This window comes from Fusarium tjaetaba (genome assembly GCF_013396195.1).
Source record: "Fusarium tjaetaba strain NRRL 66243 chromosome Unknown NRRL66243_c0000145, whole genome shotgun sequence".
Classification (NCBI taxonomy): domain Eukaryota; kingdom Fungi; phylum Ascomycota; class Sordariomycetes; order Hypocreales; family Nectriaceae; genus Fusarium; species Fusarium tjaetaba.
The window spans coordinates 1-21389 of NW_023501341.1; the positions used below are offsets into that span (position 1 = coordinate 1).

At 47.8% G+C, this 21389-nt stretch overlaps 5 protein-coding genes across 5 annotated transcripts; 2 read left to right on the forward strand and 3 right to left on the reverse strand.

Moving 5' to 3' along the window:
• Positions 1–2344: 2344 nt before the first annotated feature.
• On the reverse strand, positions 2345–4159 carry FTJAE_7237 (uncharacterized protein; the record flags this gene model as incomplete). The annotated part of the gene is made up of 2 exons (XM_037353934.1): positions 2345–3547; positions 3599–4159. 2 exons carry the CDS (start codon positions 4157–4159, stop codon positions 2345–2347), a joined length of 1764 nt encoding a protein of 587 aa, XP_037205644.1.
• A 2186-nt stretch (positions 4160–6345) lies between these two features.
• FTJAE_7238 (uncharacterized protein) lies at positions 6346–8292 on the reverse strand (the record flags this gene model as incomplete). The annotated part of the gene is made up of 2 exons (XM_037353935.1): positions 6346–7620; positions 7693–8292. The coding sequence occupies 2 exons, from the start codon at positions 8290–8292 to the stop codon at positions 6346–6348; spliced, it is 1875 nt and encodes a 624-aa protein (XP_037205645.1).
• Positions 8293–12921: 4629 nt separating this feature from the next.
• On the forward strand, positions 12922–14389 carry FTJAE_7239 (DFG5; the record flags this gene model as incomplete). Its single annotated transcript, XM_037353936.1, has 2 exons — positions 12922–13006; positions 13053–14389. The coding sequence occupies 2 exons, from the start codon at positions 12922–12924 to the stop codon at positions 14387–14389; spliced, it is 1422 nt and encodes a 473-aa protein (XP_037205646.1).
• A 209-nt stretch (positions 14390–14598) lies between these two features.
• Positions 14599–15992, reverse strand: FTJAE_7240 (histidinol-phosphate aminotransferase; the record flags this gene model as incomplete). The annotated part of the gene is made up of 2 exons (XM_037353938.1): positions 14599–15727; positions 15922–15992. The coding sequence occupies 2 exons, from the start codon at positions 15990–15992 to the stop codon at positions 14599–14601; spliced, it is 1200 nt and encodes a 399-aa protein (XP_037205647.1).
• A 2920-nt stretch (positions 15993–18912) lies between these two features.
• On the forward strand, positions 18913–20561 carry FTJAE_7241 (CYC8-general repressor of transcription; the record flags this gene model as incomplete). The annotated part of the gene is made up of 3 exons (XM_037353939.1): positions 18913–19156; positions 19365–20124; positions 20177–20561. The coding sequence occupies 3 exons, from the start codon at positions 18913–18915 to the stop codon at positions 20559–20561; spliced, it is 1389 nt and encodes a 462-aa protein (XP_037205648.1).
• Between the last annotated feature and the right edge of the window lie 828 nt (positions 20562–21389).

The window sequence follows — 21389 nt, forward strand, 5'->3', positions numbered from 1 at the left end:
ACGGCCTGTCATAGTCTCAGCGCAACTCTGTTGGATCGAGCCAGTACTTACATCTTCACACACCAGCCCAACTTAAGCTATGGTAGATAAATATGATCAATCCTTCGTTCGGCACATGTCAACGCGCTCTCAAAACCAGAGAGCAAACGTTTACTGTACCATCATTGCCTACTGTACCATCATTGTCTCGACTCAGCAAGTGCTGTAAGCAAATTCTTCGAGTGGTTTCCAATCTGGCGCTGGGACACCACACCTGGCCAGTTCGCTACATATGTGTCGTATCCCACGCGAGGATCGGGCTTTTAAGAGCGTAAGCGGGAGGAGAGTCTTCGGCCAGGACTTGGTCACACCCTCTGCAGCCCAAGTCCATTCACAGTTACAATTCAAGCGATGCACCTAAACAATCTGCAAAAATAAACATCAATGCAAGCTCTGGAGTAAAAGACAGGCATTACTAGGCAGTAGCGTTTTTTGAGGCGGCAGAGAGCCTTAATACTAGAAGGGGGGGTTTCCGCCTCCAGACAGTCACCAGCATCATGTCAGTCTGTAGATGATGTTTTGCGGTAACATGAATCGCATCCCCTGGTCTTTGATGTAGAGGGACTTTATCATGTTCTGCTACTGGGAAATATATCAGCCAGCTTGCCGGTCATGAAGCGAAGCTTAAGAGCGGGTATTAAAAGACTACAGTAAGTAAGATAATGTTGCCAAACACGGGAGAAGTCAATCTACATCCAAGCAACCTGGGAATTGTACCCCATATTTGGATTGCACCCCGCTCTTGCGAATCGAAGTGGACCACCTCAGACGTGTTCACATGCATTCAGCTCCACTAAACAACAATAGTATCAGGCTAAGCTGTGTTGTTAGGCTGTGTAGCATGAGTTGATCAAGGATGTAGCGCACGGCGCGGTGCGGGCCGTCGATCGGAGGGTTTCTTCTTTCCTTAGTCATCATCACTACCTCATGTAGAGGGACCCATTCAGGGAGAGCCAAATGCGCAAACTCACTCCCCTTAGTTGAGAGGAAACTTCAGATCATCGTACAATTCAGAACGCGTTAAGCCACAACACCTAATTCAATGCCTCAATGCCAGCAAAAGATGAGGTAGAGATGTGATGATCTGGCGACTCCGTGGGTTTGAATCGCAAGATGGAAGAAAAAGACAAAAAAGTTGATCGATCTGAGATTCGAACTCAGGTTAAGATCATGCTCCAGTCACCTCCTCCCCGTGCCTCCGGGGGGAAGGCAACCAGATTGGATGATCCTGTCATACCACTAGACCAATCGATCTGTCTTGGATTATTGTTAACGTCCCTGTGTCTTGGGTATATATAGGTAAACCTTAAAATATCGAGTAGTAAAATAATCTCACGCTTCTTCTTCCAGCCCCTCGGTTGCTCGCCAGTGTTAGCACTGCTGGCATATGGGAGAAATGAAAGCAGCAGTCCGTGCGCCACCACATGTGTTATTTTATTGTTCCATAATCTTGATCTTTCTTTTTGCTTTCGGTGAGAGGCTGTTTATGGACCATCGACCTTCAGAACCATTTCACATGAGCACAACCAAATAGCCAACTTTGGCCTCCATCTTGAACTCTTTCCGACAGTGGAGATAGAGAGCTCGTCCGAAATAACAAGTGCTGTCCGGTTAAGACGATCAGGAGTAGTTTCTGTCGCCTGGGCTGGTTGCTTAATCACCAACTTGAATCTAGTATGCTCAATAAACAAATGCCATATGTACATAAACTATTGTTTGTATAAGTACTAACATTTTAACAATTTTCCAGTTTCGCTATCTCGCCTCATTTCCGTTCCGATCCTCCTTTAATGGCCCAAAGTTGATCTCAAGAATTACAACTCAACCACGAAACGCGAATATACCACACAGAACCACTGGCAGCATATCCCCCGACAACCAGTTTATGTTTCCATAAACAGACAACCATTGCGTCTCTGCGTTGGCTCCCAACTGTGAACAGTATGGGATTTCCAGGCAACACCACGTGGAGGTGCAGAGTCCGACTTCCGTCACCCTACCCCGAAGGGCCCCTCTCGGCTAGAATATCTATAGATAAGGCCCCTCTCGGCTAGAATATCTATAGATAAAAATCGCACTTGGGGTGTCTCTTTCTCGTGAGAGTTTAAGAGATAATATCTTCTGCCCAAAAGGGTATGAAGATCTTTCTCATCCGAAGATGAGGCAATTCTCGTGGCAGTGCACAAGACTTACTCAAACATAAAGAATGAGGCATATCCCATACATATATATATATATGCTAGGAACTATTGGAAGATATGTGTCATACCTGAATGGACTAGAACGTCACACCGAAGGTGATGGATCATTCGTCATCCTCAACAAGAGGTCCAACTGCGGCGAGTCTCGCTGACTTGTCCCTGAAATAGGTCGCGTCAAAGAGCCTAACCCCCGGCTGGGTCGCGTTGGCAAAAGGATCCGGTTGGACGATAGCAGGACCGCCATCGAGAGACCAGCGTAATCCGCGTGGAAATTCTTCAGAGTAGAAGGTGGCCCAGCAACTAAGACTGGTGCTCAACTTCTTCCACTCTTCATCGGCTCGAAGCTGCTTAATAGTATCGAGTCTGGGGAGAGCACGGGCATACTCGGCGCTTTTGTTCGTATCGAATCGATGGGCCTCAGCCTGGCGAGCCTCGAAGGAATTGAGGAGGGCGTCGTACTTGGAGAGAAGCTTGGCTCTCTTGGTATCATGACCTCTCTTCTGTCCAGCGTTAACACGTCTTTTGCGCGGGGCATGAGTAGCAGGAGCAGCGTTCTTTCGCTTAGCCGCCAGATACTTTGGACGATCCTGGGCTTGGAAGAATAGAAGGATGGGATGAATGGGACTGTAGCCCTTCTCACTCACCGCTGACCTGATCTTGTCAGGCAGCTCAGGGTCCATCTGAATAAGTGCAGGAAAGCAGTCTAGCACTAGTTCAATAGTGCAGGACTTGCCCTCTGCGTCCTCTTTGTCTTTGAGGGTATTGTACATATCACGATCAGAAATCTTTCCGACCTGTGATTTTGGATCAGCCAACCCACGGGTGTCAAGGTTACCAGCCTTCCATTCAAAGTAGCCATAGTTCAGGACAGGGACCCCAGCAAGTTCGTAGCCTGCATTGTAAAGTAAGTCCCACACTGCCCCAACATTGGTCTTCTTGTTGTGAAAGCTAAATTGACCATGGAACGTCCAGAAGATTACCTTTTCTATATTGCCAGCTGAATTGCGAGCAATGTAGATACGGGGTTTCTTTTCCCACATCTGTGTCTGGACGTCCAGGTCAAGGTTTGTTAGTGTTAGCCCGAGAGACCCACAGATCTGCTTCAGGGGTGCAAACACCTCTTTACCAACGGCAAAGATGAACCTGTCATCCTTGATAAGCTCCTTGGCGTGGTCGAGACAAGCTTGGTAGATCTGTGGCCACCTGCTTCCGTAAGTCTCCTTCCACTGAGGGCCTTCTACCTTGTAATCAACTCTAATAGGAATCAAGTCCAGAGTCTTCAGATCCGTCCTCATCCCGTTTTTGATCTAGTATATGTTAGTCATACTCATAAGGTCGTGTCAAACGGCTCAACTTACCGACTGCACTCTCAGACTTGGACTGCCTGGGTCCATGACGTGCGAGAAGATCGTATTGGGGGAGGTCTTGGTCGGGTAGTGCCAGAGGAACGTGGCTCTGGACTTCTTGGGGCCTGAAGGCGCTGCCATCTCGTTGATAGCAACTTGGCCGTTGGAGGCGTCGGTGACATTGGTGCAAAAGTCCTTCCATAGCCTCATCATCTCGGGACAATGGGTATGCCAATCGGCTCTATCCTTGTCAGCAACAAAATCGCCGATAGGGACGAGAGACTTTTGAGGGTCCTCTGTCTCGCTATCGACGAAAGCAATAAGCTCCCGCTTCAGGGGGCAATCTTTAATGACAGAGAGTGCCAGTGCCCGATAGGATGTGACAGAAGTCTCAATACCTAGTGTTAGAGCAGTCTTACCAACAGCATTTTGACGCTGTTCACTCTCTTTGTCTGAAATCACATCAGCAGCACCAGCGCCAACAGAGGGCACTGGGGAGGGAGGAGATGGGCGCACTAACCCAACAAGGCCATTTGTGACCGTAAGACGTGTTTGACGACCAGAGGGAGCCATTGCTGCTGTTGTCTTTGTGAAATAAAGAATTGAAGATTGCAGAAAAGTTGTTGCTAGTGATGAATGGAAAAGAAAAGCTTTGCCAGAACCTCAGGGCTTAAGAACGCCTGTTGAGGAAGGAGTGTTCCTTCCCCCTGAGGCAGCAAAGTGATTGGGACCCCTGATTGGGCGGACAGCTCTCGTCGGAGCTCAAGTTCCTTCCTTCCCGACCTAAATTGTTGGAGTGGTTGAGCGTTCCTTCCCAACCGGGACAGTCGTCCTCAGGTTTTCTCAGGCATGACGGTATTGGTTGGGGCAGTCACATTTTACTTGAGGGGGGAAACAGTGACGAAGAGGCCGACGGCTTCCGGGAGTAACTCTTCTTCTTGAAGTCCTTTAAATAAAGCGTAACACTTTTAGTTTATATGTATCAGTTGATGAGCCCATGTTCAAGAAAGGGGCATGAAAAAGGTGCCAGTATCAATACAATAAAGCCGTGTAGACTCGACAACAAGCTAATGGGGTTGGAATATTAATCATGAAAGCAGCAAAGTGCATAAGAAATTTCGATATTGTAACTCATAGTACTCGGGTCTTATTATACAATTGCTGAATCATCGGTGTATCACTAGGAGGTGCCAGTACTTCTTATTCTTCTTCGTGGTCGGGTTATAGAACCAGCCAATAACTAGGAGCCTATCTAGTTGTGGCCTCCTCTCAACCCTTGGAATGCGGTTCCAGATGAAATGTCGTGAGTATGTTTAGGGAGTGTGCGGAAAACGATGGGAAGATATCGCAGACATGTCGTGAACGTATTGACGAGATAACGCGGCGAAATGAAGGACCTCGAAGTGCCTACGGCCGGAGTGGCAGTAGACTTCTGTAGGAAAAGGAGTCAGCAGATATCAGAGACACTTTTGTTGAATACTCATGGATTTCTGAACTCCGTCTCCTGAAGTGTTTAGAGATTGTGATAGGAGGGGTACTAGCTTGAATAACGAGAGGGAAACGAGCTTCGCATTGACCCGGTGGCAATTATTCCAGCCAAGGAAACCAAGGGAAAGGATCTGTGTACCGAACAGTGCGGCAGTAGCAGGAAGACTCAGGTGGGAAACAGCGAAGCGAAGCAATCAAGAGGGCCGGGCAAATCAAGGGACGCTGACATACAAGTGCTGTTGATGATGCGGAAGATATGTTGATATTCATGATGTTAACGGCTAAAAAACAAAGGAGGAGGGATATCACCAGGGCACAGAGGTTTTGACTTGCCTTGCCCGCCCGACTTGCCTTTCCCCGCTCGTAGGCGCCCACATACTACAGCTTCGAGGCCTTGCTACTGGCAAGCTGTGGTCAAGTGTATTTGAACACTCGGGAGTTATTGTCCTCTTGTCACAAATTTTGGTGATGAGTGTCTCCTGATGGCGTCAAAAAGGGGTAGTGGGATAGATTGCTGAAGAGGGTCATGCTCCGTGTGGCAAGAAACATGAGAGGTGCATTATATCCTGATGAGATGCAACAAGTAAAGCTCAAATTGCTTCCCTTGTCCTCCCGCTTTATCGATTTACTTCTCATATGCCCTGCATCACCCGACTCCCCGAGATCCACAAACAAGAGTCGCAAAAACAGCAGCCGTATTTTCCCAATACTTTCATCTACAGTTACACTCAAAGCATTTTTTACTTACAGTCTCCGAGTCCCCCTATATGAATGAAAGCAATTCTCATAAGATTGATTATATCTCGATTATATGTCAAACAACAACAAGAAAAAAACTGAATATCAGCACACGATGCGCCCGACAACGCAAGACCTAGCATAGCACAGCTCCTCAGATAAAAGACCTCTCAAAATATCCTTCCGGATATTGCGTCTCTGCGTTGGCTCCCAGCTAGTAAGCGCGGGATTTCCAGGCAACACCACGTGGAGGTGCAGAGTCCGACTTCGTCACCCTTACCCCGAAGGGCTTCCTTCATAGCTGAAATATCTCTATGATATAATTGCACTGAAGGTATCTCTTTCTCCGGAGAGTCCAAGATCTTTCTGAAGCTCAAGAGCAACAGGCAATATCTTCTTCCTCGGGGGTTGAAGATCTTACTCATCCGAAGATGAGGCAATTCTCATGACGGTGCATAAGACTTCCCAAACATGAAGAATGGGTCACGTTCTCTTATCTTATAACGGTGTATAAGTTCGGATCACGTACGTATCTATGTCTCCGGTCCTGCCAACGCGTTCTTCTGTTCACGAGTGCGAAGGAGCCGGCTGCCTTGCAGAATGACACAGGCGGGATGATCTTGGTTGGCAAAGGGGTCAGCCTGTTGCCGGGGACCTCCATCACCCTCGAAACGGATACCTCGTGGGTATTTCTTGTCATAAAAGACCATGTACCTTCCCAAGGCATTTGACAGCTTTGATCGATCGTTGCTGTCGTGATAGCCCTTGATTGTGTTGAAGCGTGCCATGGCTTGGCCCTGTTGACCAGTAAGAGTGCCATTTGCCCGCGCAACTTCAAGCTGGCGTACTTGATAGAGACTCAGAAAGGCCTGGTACTTGGCTTCCATCTTGTCTCCCCTTATCTGGGAGCTCCTTTGTTGGCCAGCTAAAGCTGCTTGGCCAGCCGAAGAAGACTGCCACTCACGCGTCGCCTTGATGGCCTGACCTCCGTGGTTGTCTGGGTTCTTCAGACGCTTAGGGGCAGGCTCTGGCGGTGGTGGTAGAAACTGCTTGCGTTTCTCATTTCGTTCGCGCAGTGTTGTTGCTGCACGTTGCGTTGCGAGTCGCTCAATCGCTGACAGCAGTGATTCGCCCCGCTGTGCAGATTCCTCAAGGGACTGTCGAAGTTCTGGGACGGCAGCGAGCTTATTCGCAAAATAAAACTCGATCTCTTCCATGGTGATGAGTCGATTAGACTCCTGCTCGCGCTTCCATAGTTGCTTGAGCATTGTACCGGCATCGATCTTTTTCTCGGTTTTGTTGGAATTGAAGATCTTGCCACTGTTGTTTTTGACCTTGAAAGAGAAGTATGTCGAGTTATGGATAGGTACACCTGCTAGTTCACAGGCAAGGTTCCACATAAAGTCCATCATTGCACCGTGGACTGTCTTTGGTGTGTTGAAAGCATACTCAGTATGGAAACACCTTAAAACCACTTGCTTGACCTCACCCTGAGGGTTGACTGAAAGGTAGACGCGAAGGGGTTGGTGATACATCGTATGCTCGACCTTTAAATTGATGTCTAAAGGGCGTAGGTTCCATTGTCGGCTCTGGTGAGCTAGTTTGAGAGTTTCGAATGGTTCCTTCCCGAGGACGAGAACAAAAGGGACGTCGAGGCATGTCGCTACTGTGAACTCGTAGTTGAAGTGCTCGATTTTATCCCAATTGTCGAATTGCTTTTCCCAAACAGGCTTGTCATTTAATGCGTACGACACCCGAACGGGGTTGACATCTTGTGTACGGACGTCATCTGGAAGACCGATCTTGCACTATGTAATGTGTTAGTAGGCAATTGACCACAGAAAAAACGGAGTTTTCCCAGGAGGGGTTCTCATTCATACCTTTTGTGACCTGAGGCATGGATTACCTTGGTCCATTGTGTGCGAGAACGTCTTGTTTGGTGTGTTGGTCGTGGGGAAGTGCCATAACACAAGAAGACGAGCAGTCAGGGGACCAGATGGCTTGCTTAACCATGAAAGGTCGTACTTTTCGCCAAGTAGAGGCTTGACTGACTGTGTGTATTGATCCCAAAGGTTGTCAATCTTTGGGCAATGGGTGTCCCAGTCAGAACGTTCGTTATTAGAAGCGAATGCCTCGATAGGGATTAGCGAACGATCTGGGTCTGGGCGCTTGGTGTTGAGGAAGCCTAATAGCTTCTCCTTGTATTGACCACTTGCAATGTTGCTGAAGGCAAATTGCTTGTAGGTCGTGAACTCAGTGTCGAGTCCCATGTCGTGGATCACATCTTGGATATTACCCAGCAAATGCCGGGATAGGTCTGGAAGGTCCACGTTAGCACTATCACCAACATCTAAAGTAGTCGGGGTAACAGATCTTTGTTCTTCATCTTGCTCGGCTGCAGTTGAGGACGTCGCCTCATGCGAAGACGGCTCAGTGGCCTGTCGTACGCGAACATAATGCAACATGGAAGCTTGACGCATTGTGAGCAATTGAAAGAAATTGAAGAAATTATGAAGTATGATCTGTTGTACTCGGCGATGTTGATATGAAGAAAACAATTCTGGTATGTGGGCTCAAATTCCAAGAGGGGAGGTTGCTCCTTCCTTCCCGAGTTCCATGACAAGCTGGGTTGGGTACATTGGCATCGCTCCTTCCCGAGTTCCATGACAAGTCGGGTTGGGTACATTGGCATCGCTCCTTCCCAACCTACAACCAACCAGGACCACACTCTGCAGAGGTCGGAAGGAGAGACTTCAGCTGCCTCGCCCCAACGAAAAATGCAACCCAACATAAATTAAGAAAAGCACCCGGCATGTGAAGGTATTGCAGAACTGGTTCATCATTCAAGATTGAACAATATTCGAAGTAGGCCAAAGTGGTTACGCACCCCTTAGATGTTCATTGAGTGACATTCATCGTTTTTCGTACATGAAATTCCAATCCCTCAACTGGCTACGTCCATAAGTATTGTAAAAAATTGACCTCGATGCATATTCACATGCATACATGGATAAAGGGGCTGCAAGAGCAAAGGGTTTGTCAAGTATTAACTCTCTGCTAACTAGGGTCGAATGTCTTCAGAATGCATGAATGCATTAGGAGAATTATTGTCCTCCTCAACACCAAGCTCCCGCTTACGATGCCCTAACGCATCTTTGTACGCATTGCCCCTTCATCAATGAGTACCTCTTTCCATATTGCACGACCAATCACAAGCTGAGGATAATAGTGGAACCTCAAACCCTCAAGAGCCATATTTGAAGTTCAGCAGACTTGAAGCCTGTGGCCCTGATATGAAAACTTTCGGTGCATTTCGCATACTACCTAGATCAAGATTTTATTTTAGTATTAGACTTCATACTCTCATGTCTTCTTCTGCCTCGAGGCGGAAGATAGTTGTGTTACATTTACCAAAGTATTGGCGCGATGAATAGCTCGCTCGTGGCTCAAACAAGCGCAGAATGCCAAAGCACTGCATAAGGGATACCAAGTCAGGCTCTTGTTCCTCTACTTTCACACCGCTCACCCGATGTTACGCGACGCATAAGATTAATTTAAACATCACTGACTACCATGGAGTTACTATACCAACTTCTTCATGTCAAACTGATATTGCATCCAAAACCAGAGCCTCATAAATGTTTCAAATGCATTCCACCTTTTGCATATTTAGTATATCACGTATTATAACTATGCCGAATTGCAATCTTGAAGTGTACATGTGCCCTCAATGGATTCTACCACTTTTATCCCTTTTTGTTAGGCTCCAAGTCTTATAATACAACGTAAGCTCCCTCAGTTTGATGGTATGTCGTTTGACGTGACTAAGCAAAGCAAGCCAATCGATGCTTGTTATATGGATGATTATGCGGACCTAATATCATATTCCAAGCTAATCTACGGAGTAGCGGCAGGTGCAAAGTCAAACTTATTATTGAGGTCGGTAGACAACAGCCACAAGAGTATATAACTTCATTTTTGCGTTCCAAAGGGATTCTGTTATATGAAACTTCAACCATGAATCACGCATTCACTTTTGCACATACGGACACAATTCTGGCATGACAAGATAGGCACGAATCAGTAGTTATGTTTTGTCTTTTGCAAATTCGAGTTACGCTGCGAAAGTGTTGAGATATCGCATCTTGAACTTTCATGGTGATGTGGTTGCACAATGGGCTGCATTGCTGGCTGCGTCCCCGCTCGCCTCAACGAAAGTTGATATGTAACGTTATTTATATGCTTCTCACTATAGACAAATAGCTACCCCGGGTTGTTATGGAGAATTGTTCATGCAATCGATATGTTTGCGGTGGCATACTACGTACATATTGCTGCTACACCGTCTGAGCTGACCTGTCAGTCTATCACTACGATCTGTTTCCAATTCTGAGCGAGCTTGCTTGACACAACACAACGACTCTGTAGTGGTTCCATTTATCATCGGAATGAAACCCCTTTGCTCATACTCTCAAATCCCCAACTCAGATGAGGTTGGTTTTGGCGATTTCCTCTTTCGGCCACTTGCCGTCTAATTTAAGCTCAGCGGCCCGGACCTTGCATTGAAATTTATTGGCAAAGAAGGAAGACTTGATGCTCCTGCCTTCCACTTCTCGCTGCAGACTTCAACTATACCAGCCATTCTCTCAGCCCTACGAGATTTGGCTGTTCATTGTATAACGATCTGTCATTCACCAGCAACCGGGGGCTCCACAAAACCATGGGGGTGAGCACAATTCATGATTCGATCAAAATGTAGAGATGCGTTTTTGTCGATGTTGTTATTTTGGGTTTATTATTTACTTTCAACGCATGCTTTACTTGATGATTACGCGGCACTGGGAATGGAGGCGAACGACGGGAAATGGCGGAGAGAAGGGATAGGATGTTTGAGAGACATGGCGACCAGCCGTGTCTTGAACCGCAAAGGCCGATGCGCTGTAGCATTTAGTGTTCATATATGCAGTCGCAAGAGTATGCCTTGCTCATTAATAGTTCAGCCAACAATGGTAACATCTGATCTGAAGGAGAGAGTCAGCTCATGGATACCCAAAACTCTGCTTATCGGGTTCAATAAATTTATAATAACTTGACCTGAGTGAGAAGCGGCCGGCCCCTGGTTCTAAGACATGCTCCAGAACTACGCCGGAAGTAGTCTCACTAAGATAAGACGGTGGCACGGCAAGACCGCTAATTAATACTGCTGACGGGCTTGCAAGGAGGCTCAAAAAGGAAGACAACATCCGGCCAAGCTCCGGTAGCTTCACAACCATACGAAGACTGCATTTTAGCAATCTCAAGGTTCCGAGACATGGGAAACAGCGCTTTCGTTCAACAGAACTTATAAAAGAGCCCTTGGCTCAGTCCTTAATCAGTGGACCGAAATAAAACTGCACAAGAGCCGCTGGCATTCCCCTGGGATCTTCTGAATCTACCTAGATATTTTCATCACTTAGGAATGAAGTCCTGAGTTTTCTGCGGCCACCAAGAGTTTGAGGATCTTAGATTCCGCCTGCATCTCCACATGTAAGACAAGAAGCTTGGCCTTGAGCTTCTTCCAATGTCGGGACCGACCCGAATCTCGTAAACAATGCACAGACCTAGGCTGACAGTTAGTTGCTTCTACTTCGAGTCCTCTAAGAATGCGACACTCAAGTATTTCCACGTGTCTGAGTTGATGAGTGCCGTATGGCAACACGGCAAAGTCGGAAACGCTGCAATCAAGATCAGACGAGAGAAACGCCCGGCGTTGTTTCGTGTTTCAAGATCTCCTTTTTTGAGCATCGCGTTTCGTCAGTGAGTCAGGCTTCGAGACGATCATCTTTGCGAAAGCCCATGCAAGGGCAGGGAAAAGAAAGCTTGCTGGGGGTGGGGGCAGTGGAGATGAGGACCGTAACGTTAATGCAGAGTTGATGGGCAAGGATATTGAGTTTGTGTTGCTCGAGTTTGGATGATGTATGGTTACGCAGCAGAGAACATCACTCTCTAGAAGAACCGGTACTGTTTCGCCAGTTCTCCCAGAAGAGTATCAACCTTCAATGCTTTGCGATGATCCCCCAAGTCCTCTAGGCAGGGCATGAACATGGTGGCGCCAAGCCTCTTCCTCCAACTTTTGACGCCTACCAATCCCCTCCCAGAGGTATCTATCAGCTAGAGTTTAGTGGCATTTACCCCTGGATCCTACAGTACCTTGCAGTAGGTAACGTTAGATTCATACATATTCCTGGGAAACAAAAACCGTGGTTTGGCAACTGTAAATCCTTTACCCGCGCGGCCAGTCGAAACAGCCGGTTCTTTGTGTCTGTAACACCAACATGATGCCATGTTCTACTGGCCACAATCAACGGCTGATCGCCGAGAGCAGGGCCATCAGGGGTTGTGTTCCTTGTCATGTCCGTCTGCGGGGAGAGCTCGGTAACCCATTCTCCATAGAATGTAGAGGTCATCATTCAACGGTTGACTTTGTCTGAGGCTCATCAGCTAAAGTCTCAGTCTACGCCTGAACCCAGCATGATTCGTCATTCGTTCCTCAAAGATATCCTCCCTGTGTGTCTAACTCTGAAAACAGTCCGCCAAGCAAGGGTATCATGTATTAATACCTGGACTAGCCCCCGTCGTCTATCAACGTTTTGGACTAGCCCAGTCCAGCCTGAAAAGAACAAACGTCTTTGGAGCTTCAGCTTTAGCTCATTGCGTTCTCGTATTCCCGTTCCCTCTCAGCTGTGATTGTATTTTTATCTTTCGGTGGCCCCTCCTTCGTTTCTTATTCCTTCTTATCTGACTTTTTCATGCCCCCGAAGGCGTACTCAACTTTCACGCCTGAATTTTTTCTTCTTGTTCCTAGGTACCTTGTGGTAGCTTGATTTGTTTGACTTGAACGCCTCGCTCTTTCTCGAATATCAAGACTCTCATTCCATATCGCTTGCCGTTAACTGCCTTGAACTTACACTCATTTATCGGACCTACCTTACGAAAGCTATCAACTTACTGCCAGCACCCAAGAGACTTGCATCAATCTTCCAGGAGAAGACTATCGCTGAGCGATCAAGCATCTTAAGCAAACTCAAATAGACACCATACACCATACCATCATCGACCATAGACACATTATGAAGTTCATCGCCTTAGCCAGTTTGGCTTCTGTAGCCATCGCTACCAAAACGCCTCCCAGTTCACTTGACACTTCAAATCCAGGTATGTTCTGCGGTCAACTGGAGTTCTGGTTCACTAACCATTTCAGATTCAATCCGAGATGTAGCAGGTACCCTCGCCTTCGATGCCATGAAGTACTACAGCGGCAACACATCATCGGTACCCAAGGATCTCGGTGACCTTCAAGATCCATACTACTGGTGGGTAGCTGGTGCCCTTTGGGGTGTCATGCTCGACTACTACCACCTTACCGGAGATTACAGTTACAATGATGTGGTCATCCAGGCTCTTCTGGGGCCTACAAATCTCGGCACTGGTAAGGACTACATGCCTGCAGAGCATGCCGACGAGGAGGGTAACGATGATCTCTTCTTCTGGGGCTCAGCCGTCCTCTCCGCTGCTGAGCGAAACTTCCCTCAGCCCAACAAGAGCCTCCCATCGTGGCTCGATATCAGCATCAACGTATTCAATGAGCTTGCGGGTCGATGGAATACAACAGCTTGTGGTGGTGGCCTCTTGTGGCAGATCTACCCAAGTAACCCGAATGGCATGACATACAAAAACTCGGTCAGCAATGGCGGTTTCTTCCAACTTGCCGCACGTTTAGCTCGTATCACTGGCGATAACAAATATCTCGACTGGGCTCTTAAAATCTGGGACTGGTCTTGGGAAGTAGGCTTCATCGATCACCGCAATTACCACGTCTATGACGGAGCCAGTGTAGAAGACAACTGCCAGAAGACAACATACCATTCTTTTACTTACACCAGCGGTATATATCTTTACGGCGCGGCAGTTCTCGCCAACTACACTGAGAAGCCAGAATGGGTCGACCGCTCAAAGCGTCTCTTGGAGGGCACCGATTGGTTTTTTTCACCATTTCCCAATGCGACCAATGTCATGTACGAAGCTGCTTGCGAGACTGTCAACACCTGCAACGACGACATGTCCACCTTCAAAGGTTATCTAGCACGATTCATGTACCTGTCTATTCAGATGCAGCCCGCTCTGAAGGACCATGTCCATGCTCATCTTCTCCCATCGGCCAAGGCTGCTGTCCAAACATGCACAGGAGGGAAGTCTGGCCGTGAGTGTGGTATGCGATGGTATAACTCCGGTTTCGATGGAAATCCCGGTCTTGGGCAGCAAATGTGTGCTCTTGAAGCTGTTCAGGGCCTGTTACTAAGTGATGCTCCTGCGCCGCTCAAGGGCGATGATGTCAAGGTTGTCCGCAGCACAGACTGGGCTGCCATGGAAAAGGATGAGTCCAAAATTAAGAGTACACCAACGTCCTCGTCTGAGACATCATCAGCAACTGCAGCCCAGCCTACCAAGAGTGAGGATGCTGCTAGTATCCCCCGAGCGGATTTCGTTCTGGCTTCAGTCAGTATTGGAAGTGTTCTGATGTTCTTGGGATGGGCCTAAAAACGTATTGGATATTCATTAGACCTTATAGATATAGAATGGAACTGGCGTCGGGTATTCGGATAAACGGTCTGAGAGACCACTTTGGTATAAAACGCTCATACTTTGAGTGTTGCTTTTATTAATTCCACGAGATTACGTCTAAGAAGGTCTGGTTTCAACGTAGAACGTCATCGTTGTATCGCCCTTTTCCTATTTGTTGCTCCAGTTTAAGAGCCTCTCACCTCAACCAACGTCGTCTTCAGTGACTCCAGAAATCTTGTCACCTCGGCGTCTGTGCCGACTGTAATTCGTAGACATCCCTGGCATCCGTGCTCTTTTCCTCTGAATCGCACGACGACACCCTTACCCTCAGCAAGCTTCTCATATACGGCCAACGCGACAGTATTATCCGGCTCGCCTGCAGTGTTAAGCATTTCGTAAAGCAAAAAGTTGCTTTCAGTGCCACCTCGTAGACGACCAACACCGGGGATTTTTGGAAGTTCCTTGATAAGACGATCACGCTGCTCTATGAGGCGCGCACGATGGTCTCGCATAATAGCGAGTCCCTTTTCGGAGACAGCGTAGGACGCCAGGGCACTTGTAGGGCTGGAGATGTTGTAAGGGGCCTTGAGACTGTTGAGCAGTCGTGCAATAGGGGGCGATGTGAATGCAGCACCGAGGCGGATGCCAGCCATACCAAAGGCCTTGGAGAGGGTTTGCATAACGACCAGGTTAGGAAACTCGGTCACCCATTCAGCCAAAGAAGCATCTTTGGGGGCAAAGTCGATATATGCTTCGTCAAGAACGACAACGCCGTTCCACGTTGGGTGATCCAGAATCTGCTGAACATCAGACTTGGCGAGGACTGAGCCAGTGGGGTTTCCAGGCGAGCAAAGGTAGACAAGTTTGATGTTGGACTCTTTTGTCAGGGCTTCCATGACAGCCGGAACGTCTATGCTGAAGGTTGGGGCTTCTAAAAGGGGAACTTTGACGAGAGCCACGTCGTTGACCTGTGCAGACACAGAATACATCCCATAAGTAGGCGGGCATGTAAGGATGCGGTCCTTTCCAGGAACGCAGAAGCATCGCAGCAGAGCATCGATAGCTTCATCACTACCAACACCCACAAACAAATTCTCAGGCTTGAGCGTCTTATCTGTGTGGGCATGGGTGTTTCGCAGCTCGCAAAGCTGCTTCTTCAACGGTTCCTGGTGAGGGTCAGGATAACGGTGCAGGCCCAGCAAGTCGACCTCCACGCCATTGGCAGCCTTCTCCGCAACATCTGCACTCAGAGAAGGCCCGTACGCGTTTTCATTTGCGTCGAGAAGGATATTGGTGCCGTCATCCTTGTAGTCGCTGGGGAAAGTTAGTCGTTGCTCTAAGGCGGGGGAGGGGCAACATGCTCTCTCGCGCAGCGATATGGCTGGAGGGCCAAGATGTTTGGCCTAGCACAGCTTTCAAGGTTGAAGGGGGCCATTTTGGTGGTGATCTATCTCCTGACGGACTGAGGAGTAATGAGGATGCGTGGCTCTTAAAGATGTGGTGTTTACCACTTTTTGGTTGCTGAGTCCGACGCCGGAGGGGAGTCATTGACTTTTTTGTGGGGCTTTGCTATTGTCATGGAAGCACTGAATACGGGTACAACGCATATGTATCCCAAGGTTTGGTGTTTAGAACCTTGATAAGCAACTGAAGAAGGTAAAGGCTTGCAGTACAAAAGAGCGATTGTTTTCCGATTTGCAATTGAGTCACCATGGCTTGAGCTCAGGTAGATTGGTGTTGGAATCATGCATGTACCAAAGCGTTACCCTAAAGGACAACGAAAGTTTTGAACAACAGTTTCATGTTTGAAACTCAATATCATATGATATGGAACATGGTAACTGTATGTCTATTGAGGTTAATCCGGTGTTTATTACGTGGTAGAATTAGTTTATATCTTCGTCGACGGGAGACACTGAGACAGATAGGATGATCCATTTCCAAACATGACTTGATCGCCTCCAGGTCTTTTCTGCTATGATAATTCACCATAGTCATAACCTAACAAAGGAAAGCCAAATACTTAGCCACCGAACATTAAAAATAAAACCAAAAGCCATTTCAGGATCAAGACCCGTAGCCACAGTCACGTCAATAAAACGAGCAGGCGTTGCAAAGCATCAATTCCACACTACTCCAGAATAATGGTACTGAATACCGCCCCCGAGATCAAGAGTAAAGGTCGCGTGGCCCAATGGCAAGGCGTCTGACTACGAATCAGAAGATTCTGGGTTCGATCCCCAGCGTGATCATTCTTTTTGATTTTGGCACTCAGCAGTACCAATTCTCACCAGGAGAATATGCTACCTTTTGCGCTTGGATAGGACTTAGTATCACCACATAAAACAATATCTAGATAATGTCGCTCTGATAGCAGTTATGTTTTTCTGTAAAAAGACTAGTGCCCAGCAGTAGGCATTCAGGCATTTAAATTAACTCTGAGAATGATTTCGATATTGGAATGTTCCTTCACGCAGACCTTTATGCTTATGTTCAGAAATTTCAAAAGAATAAGTCCTTGTAATATATGTATATAAGATTATTATCAGCGACATAATTGCTACGATTCTTAACTTGATGAGTTTATAGTTGTATCGTGGTTAATGATTGGTCGAGCCATGGTGTAACTCCCTTGAGCCATGATTGGCTAGACAACAAGGCTCGTTTTATGCGCTCTTGCGGCTGTACGGAGCACCGCGTCCTGCATTCCACCATCTATGTCGCGCAAGAGCCCTTCAGACCTTAGACGTTTTCCACCAATACTTATTGCGACATGGACTTGCCGGTTTCCATTCACCTCCGACCACTCTATATATATATATCGCTTCCTGTGCCCTTACATAACTTCAGTATACAACTGTCTCCTGAAGAGAACACGTCGTCAATGGACGGGAGTCTGGCAGGATCAATGCATTTCATCGCTACACGAAGCGCGCGCCCTGAATGCCCATAGTTATGGAATGGGCAGATATTTCTTACTCGAGCTATTGTTCTTTTGAAACGTCATCATAAAGTGGTGTGTCTGGTATATCACTTTCAGCATACGGGAAAGCTTAACTTTGCAACTGACAACCCTACCAACAACGTGGTAACTTGGGAACTGCGGACTCAGAATAGGTCGACTACGGAGGCAATCACGGTAATTTCCACATATACAACATGAGCAGATGTACAACGAACAATGTACGATCTCAGAAGTTCAGAACCGCGCTTAAGGTACAAGCAAGCTCTCTGTCTGTGTCGTCCACAATCTTGGACGGGAATTTGGTCGCCAGGAATCATTCAAGAGCAAGGTCGCGTGGCCCAATGGCAAGGCGTCTGACTACGAATCAGAAGATTCTGGGTTCGATCCCCAGCGTGATCATTTCTTTTTGCTAGTTTTGAGTCTGCTTGGGTATCAGAGTATCGGGCCATGCTCACCTGTCGTGAGAAAGTTCTCGGGTATGCTACTGCTTCTGGGAAGTATAACGGTTCAAGAGTGATACTCAGCTTCTTTGGATGGCGTGCGGCTGAAAATAAGAGTAAACAGGCCTGAGATTGAGTTAGCGATTGGTGGCGCTTGTGTTGGATGATATTTTTTTTCAACTCAGCCAGCCCTCGTCGGCATGTGTCTCACATGGACTGCAGCTCCTGGACTACCCTTGTCAATGGACATTCATTGGATGTGTCTGCTACCTGAACATTTGGAGTTTAGAGAAGTATGGAGATTGAAGATTAGACTGAGGTTGTATGAACGATATATGTGAGTACAGGAATCGAGTCTGGTGGGATCATAGGTACATATACATGGACGAAAGCCAAATCATACAAGTAATTAATCGCGGGGTTTTCCATTGTATAAAGGAATATACACTTCGATATTGGATAAGAGGAAAATAGAGTCTATTCTGCCTGGAAGGGAAGAAAGCTAATATGTTATTTTTACCGAGTGGCAGAAGTCGATGGCATCATCAATCAATCAAACTTCGATCCATGGATAGCTAATGTTGAACACGTACTCCGTAGTGCTGACGGAACCGTAGCTGAAGTGTAACCGTGACAAAAACGGGCTTGCTACCCACCTGGGCTGCCGTAACATTTGGACCCACACAACCACGTCTCAACTGTCCACCGTCGAGTTAACTCTAGGTTTCATTTCCAATCCTGGAACCTGAACCAACTGAACCGCGTCCATACATGTCCATATCCGTACACAAGCGACAAGCCCAGCCTCCCGATCCCACGCCATACGACCTCCTGTCACTCCTCTTGATGGACTGACCGACTGATTGGACCCCATTCGTGTTCCGTCGCCAGCCAACGACAAGCCTGTTCTCGCTCACACACGCGCAATCCCAACACATCCCTCCCACTATTATACGGTGCTGTCTGCCGCTGCCACAGCACAGCACAGCCAGTACAGCACGCGCTGCCGCTTGAAGCGCTGCACTGACGCCTTGACGCCCTGAAAGCGACAGCCCAGGTCACAGTCACAGTCACATTCATATTCACAAACAGCCATGTACTCCGCCGGCTACGGCTTTAGCAACAATGCTGCTCCCTCTTTCAACAACCCTGCCCCACAGCAGCAGTCCGGAGCCCAGCCAGCCGCTCAGCAGATGATGTATAACCAGCAGCAGCAGTTCGCCGGCATGACGCCTCAAGGAGGCTTTAACGCTGGCGCGAATCCTCAAATGATGGGTGCTGGTCCAGGAGGCATGATGCCAAACGCAGGAATGCAGCATATGGCTGCCAATAGTCAGAGTAGGTACCATTTCTTCATTCACGCGCAATCTCCGATCGAATCTTTCACGACGCACCTGCTTCCAATGCTCCTGTAAACAGCTCCAGCCTCTTTAACGATGTGTGGGCAGCCTGTGGTTAGGCATCATTAAGAAGAAGCGCGGCGCAAAACGATATGCGACACGGCAAAGCACTCCTTCTTCACACCTGACTAACAGATTGCGCATAGTGGCAGGTTTCCAACAGCAGTTCGCTGCCAACCCTTACGGTCAAGTCGTTCCCTCGTCGGTCGCTCCTCAGAATTTTGCGCCAAATTATATGATGGGCGGAGGCATGCAAGGCTTCCCGATGAACCAACCCGGGATGCCCCAGAATCCTCAAATGATGCAGCGATTGCAACAGCAACAGCAAGCGCAGGCTCAAGCGCAGCAGCAACAACAACAACAGCAACAGCAGCAACAACAGCAAGCTGCTAACCCCGCTGGTATGGGCCAGGTATCGACCCCTCAAAGACCCCCGAGCGCCGCACAAGGAACACCAAACAATGCCCTGCCTTCGCAGCAGGGTCAATTTCCGACTCCTCAGCCTCACTCTCAAAGCCAGACCCCCACGAACCAGCAGCCCCAACAACCACAGTCGCAACAGCAGCAGCAGCAGACTCAACAAGCTCCGGCACAGGCGCAAGGGCAGCAGCAGTCCCAACAACCCGTATCTGCCGGATTATCGACACCCCAGACGCCAACCTTCTCTACAAATCAAGGACCGGCTGCCAATGGAACTTTAGCAGCGGCTCCGCTGAGCCCCGGTACCGAATCTCGAGATAAAGAACGATTCGCATTGTTGCTCGATATCAACCACGAGCTTCTCTATGAATCTATACAAATCCAGGCAACCCAACAAGAACTGAAGAAGGAGAGCGCTGCAGCTGGAAACCCTGCCGATAAAAAACCGACAGACGAGGAGACGCAACTACAGCAGGACTATCTCCAGTGAGTTCTCATTTAGACAACAAATTACTTGACACAACTAACCGTGCCTCAGATGTATGAGGAGATTGCAAACAAACTTGTCGTATATGGCCGCACTTGCGGATCGGAAGCCCGAAGTTAAAGTTCCGCCCTGTCCAGCATACCTCACTGCCCCTGCTCTGACTCTTTCGCTGAAACTCCGGGCCCCAGCTGTAGGACCTGAAGGTGCAGACAACAACATCGACCCGGTCGCTGACCGTGAAGAGCGAATCAATAGCATAAGGGACCTGTATTCAAGGTTACAGGCTGTCTTCCCCGGAATTGACCCGAAGAGAGAACCAGCTTACCGTATGAATACACAAGGCGGCCAGAAGCCTGGCATGATGGGAAGCCAGGCCAGCCCGACAGCACAAAGGACGCCCAAGATCACGAATATGGGGGCTCCTCCTATGCCCTAACGTTGACGGCTCAGATGACTACTGAGTGACACAAAGAACGTGAAGGCGTAGATATGTTGCAAGACTTTATAGACACAGATGGAGTTCTTTTGGGTCAAGCTGACCAGTTCATCTAACGAATACCAGAACACTTTTTCTTCTTTTTTATGATATAAGGGCTGGCTTGGTCTTGAGAACTCGACAAACTGGCAGATTAGAAGCAATATTGCTATGAGAATAGCGTTACTTTCGAGGCGGTTCAAGAGGAGAAATGTATGTGTAGTTGGTGATTTTGCTCAGGGCGTTGAGGAGCTTGCTTCAGGAATACTAGCAATGAAAAGCCAAAAGTGTCTAGCCTGTATATATGATTTTACGTTTATTTTTGGCTACCTTACATCAATTTTGCGAACCTGCAATCTTACAAAGTACTAGGTAGTTTTCATCGAATCGATCAAGTCAAATTTGTCTACATGAAACAATGGCACTCTGTTCGACATTCGAGCTTGTGACATTTATAACGTATGGGGGATTTGCATGTATGTATCCTCGATTGCAACGGAGCATACCATTCTCTGCTCCATATTTGTTGAGACGTTCATGCTGTAGCACGAACCTCATGCCAGGATACTTGCTGGTGAACCTGTATATCGGGTTTTGGCGGTTTGCATGAGGCTAACCGTGACTGAGGTGGAGAATCACCATGAACTAATCCAATCATAGCAAGATCAGATGTAAGAAAAAAAAATCTTTTTTCAAGCTGTGGAGGTGGATGCTGAGCGGAAAGTGGGTGTTGTAAGTTTTAGCCTGTGATGTAAAGCGCCTTTTTCTCACTGCCGCCCTGGGCTCGAG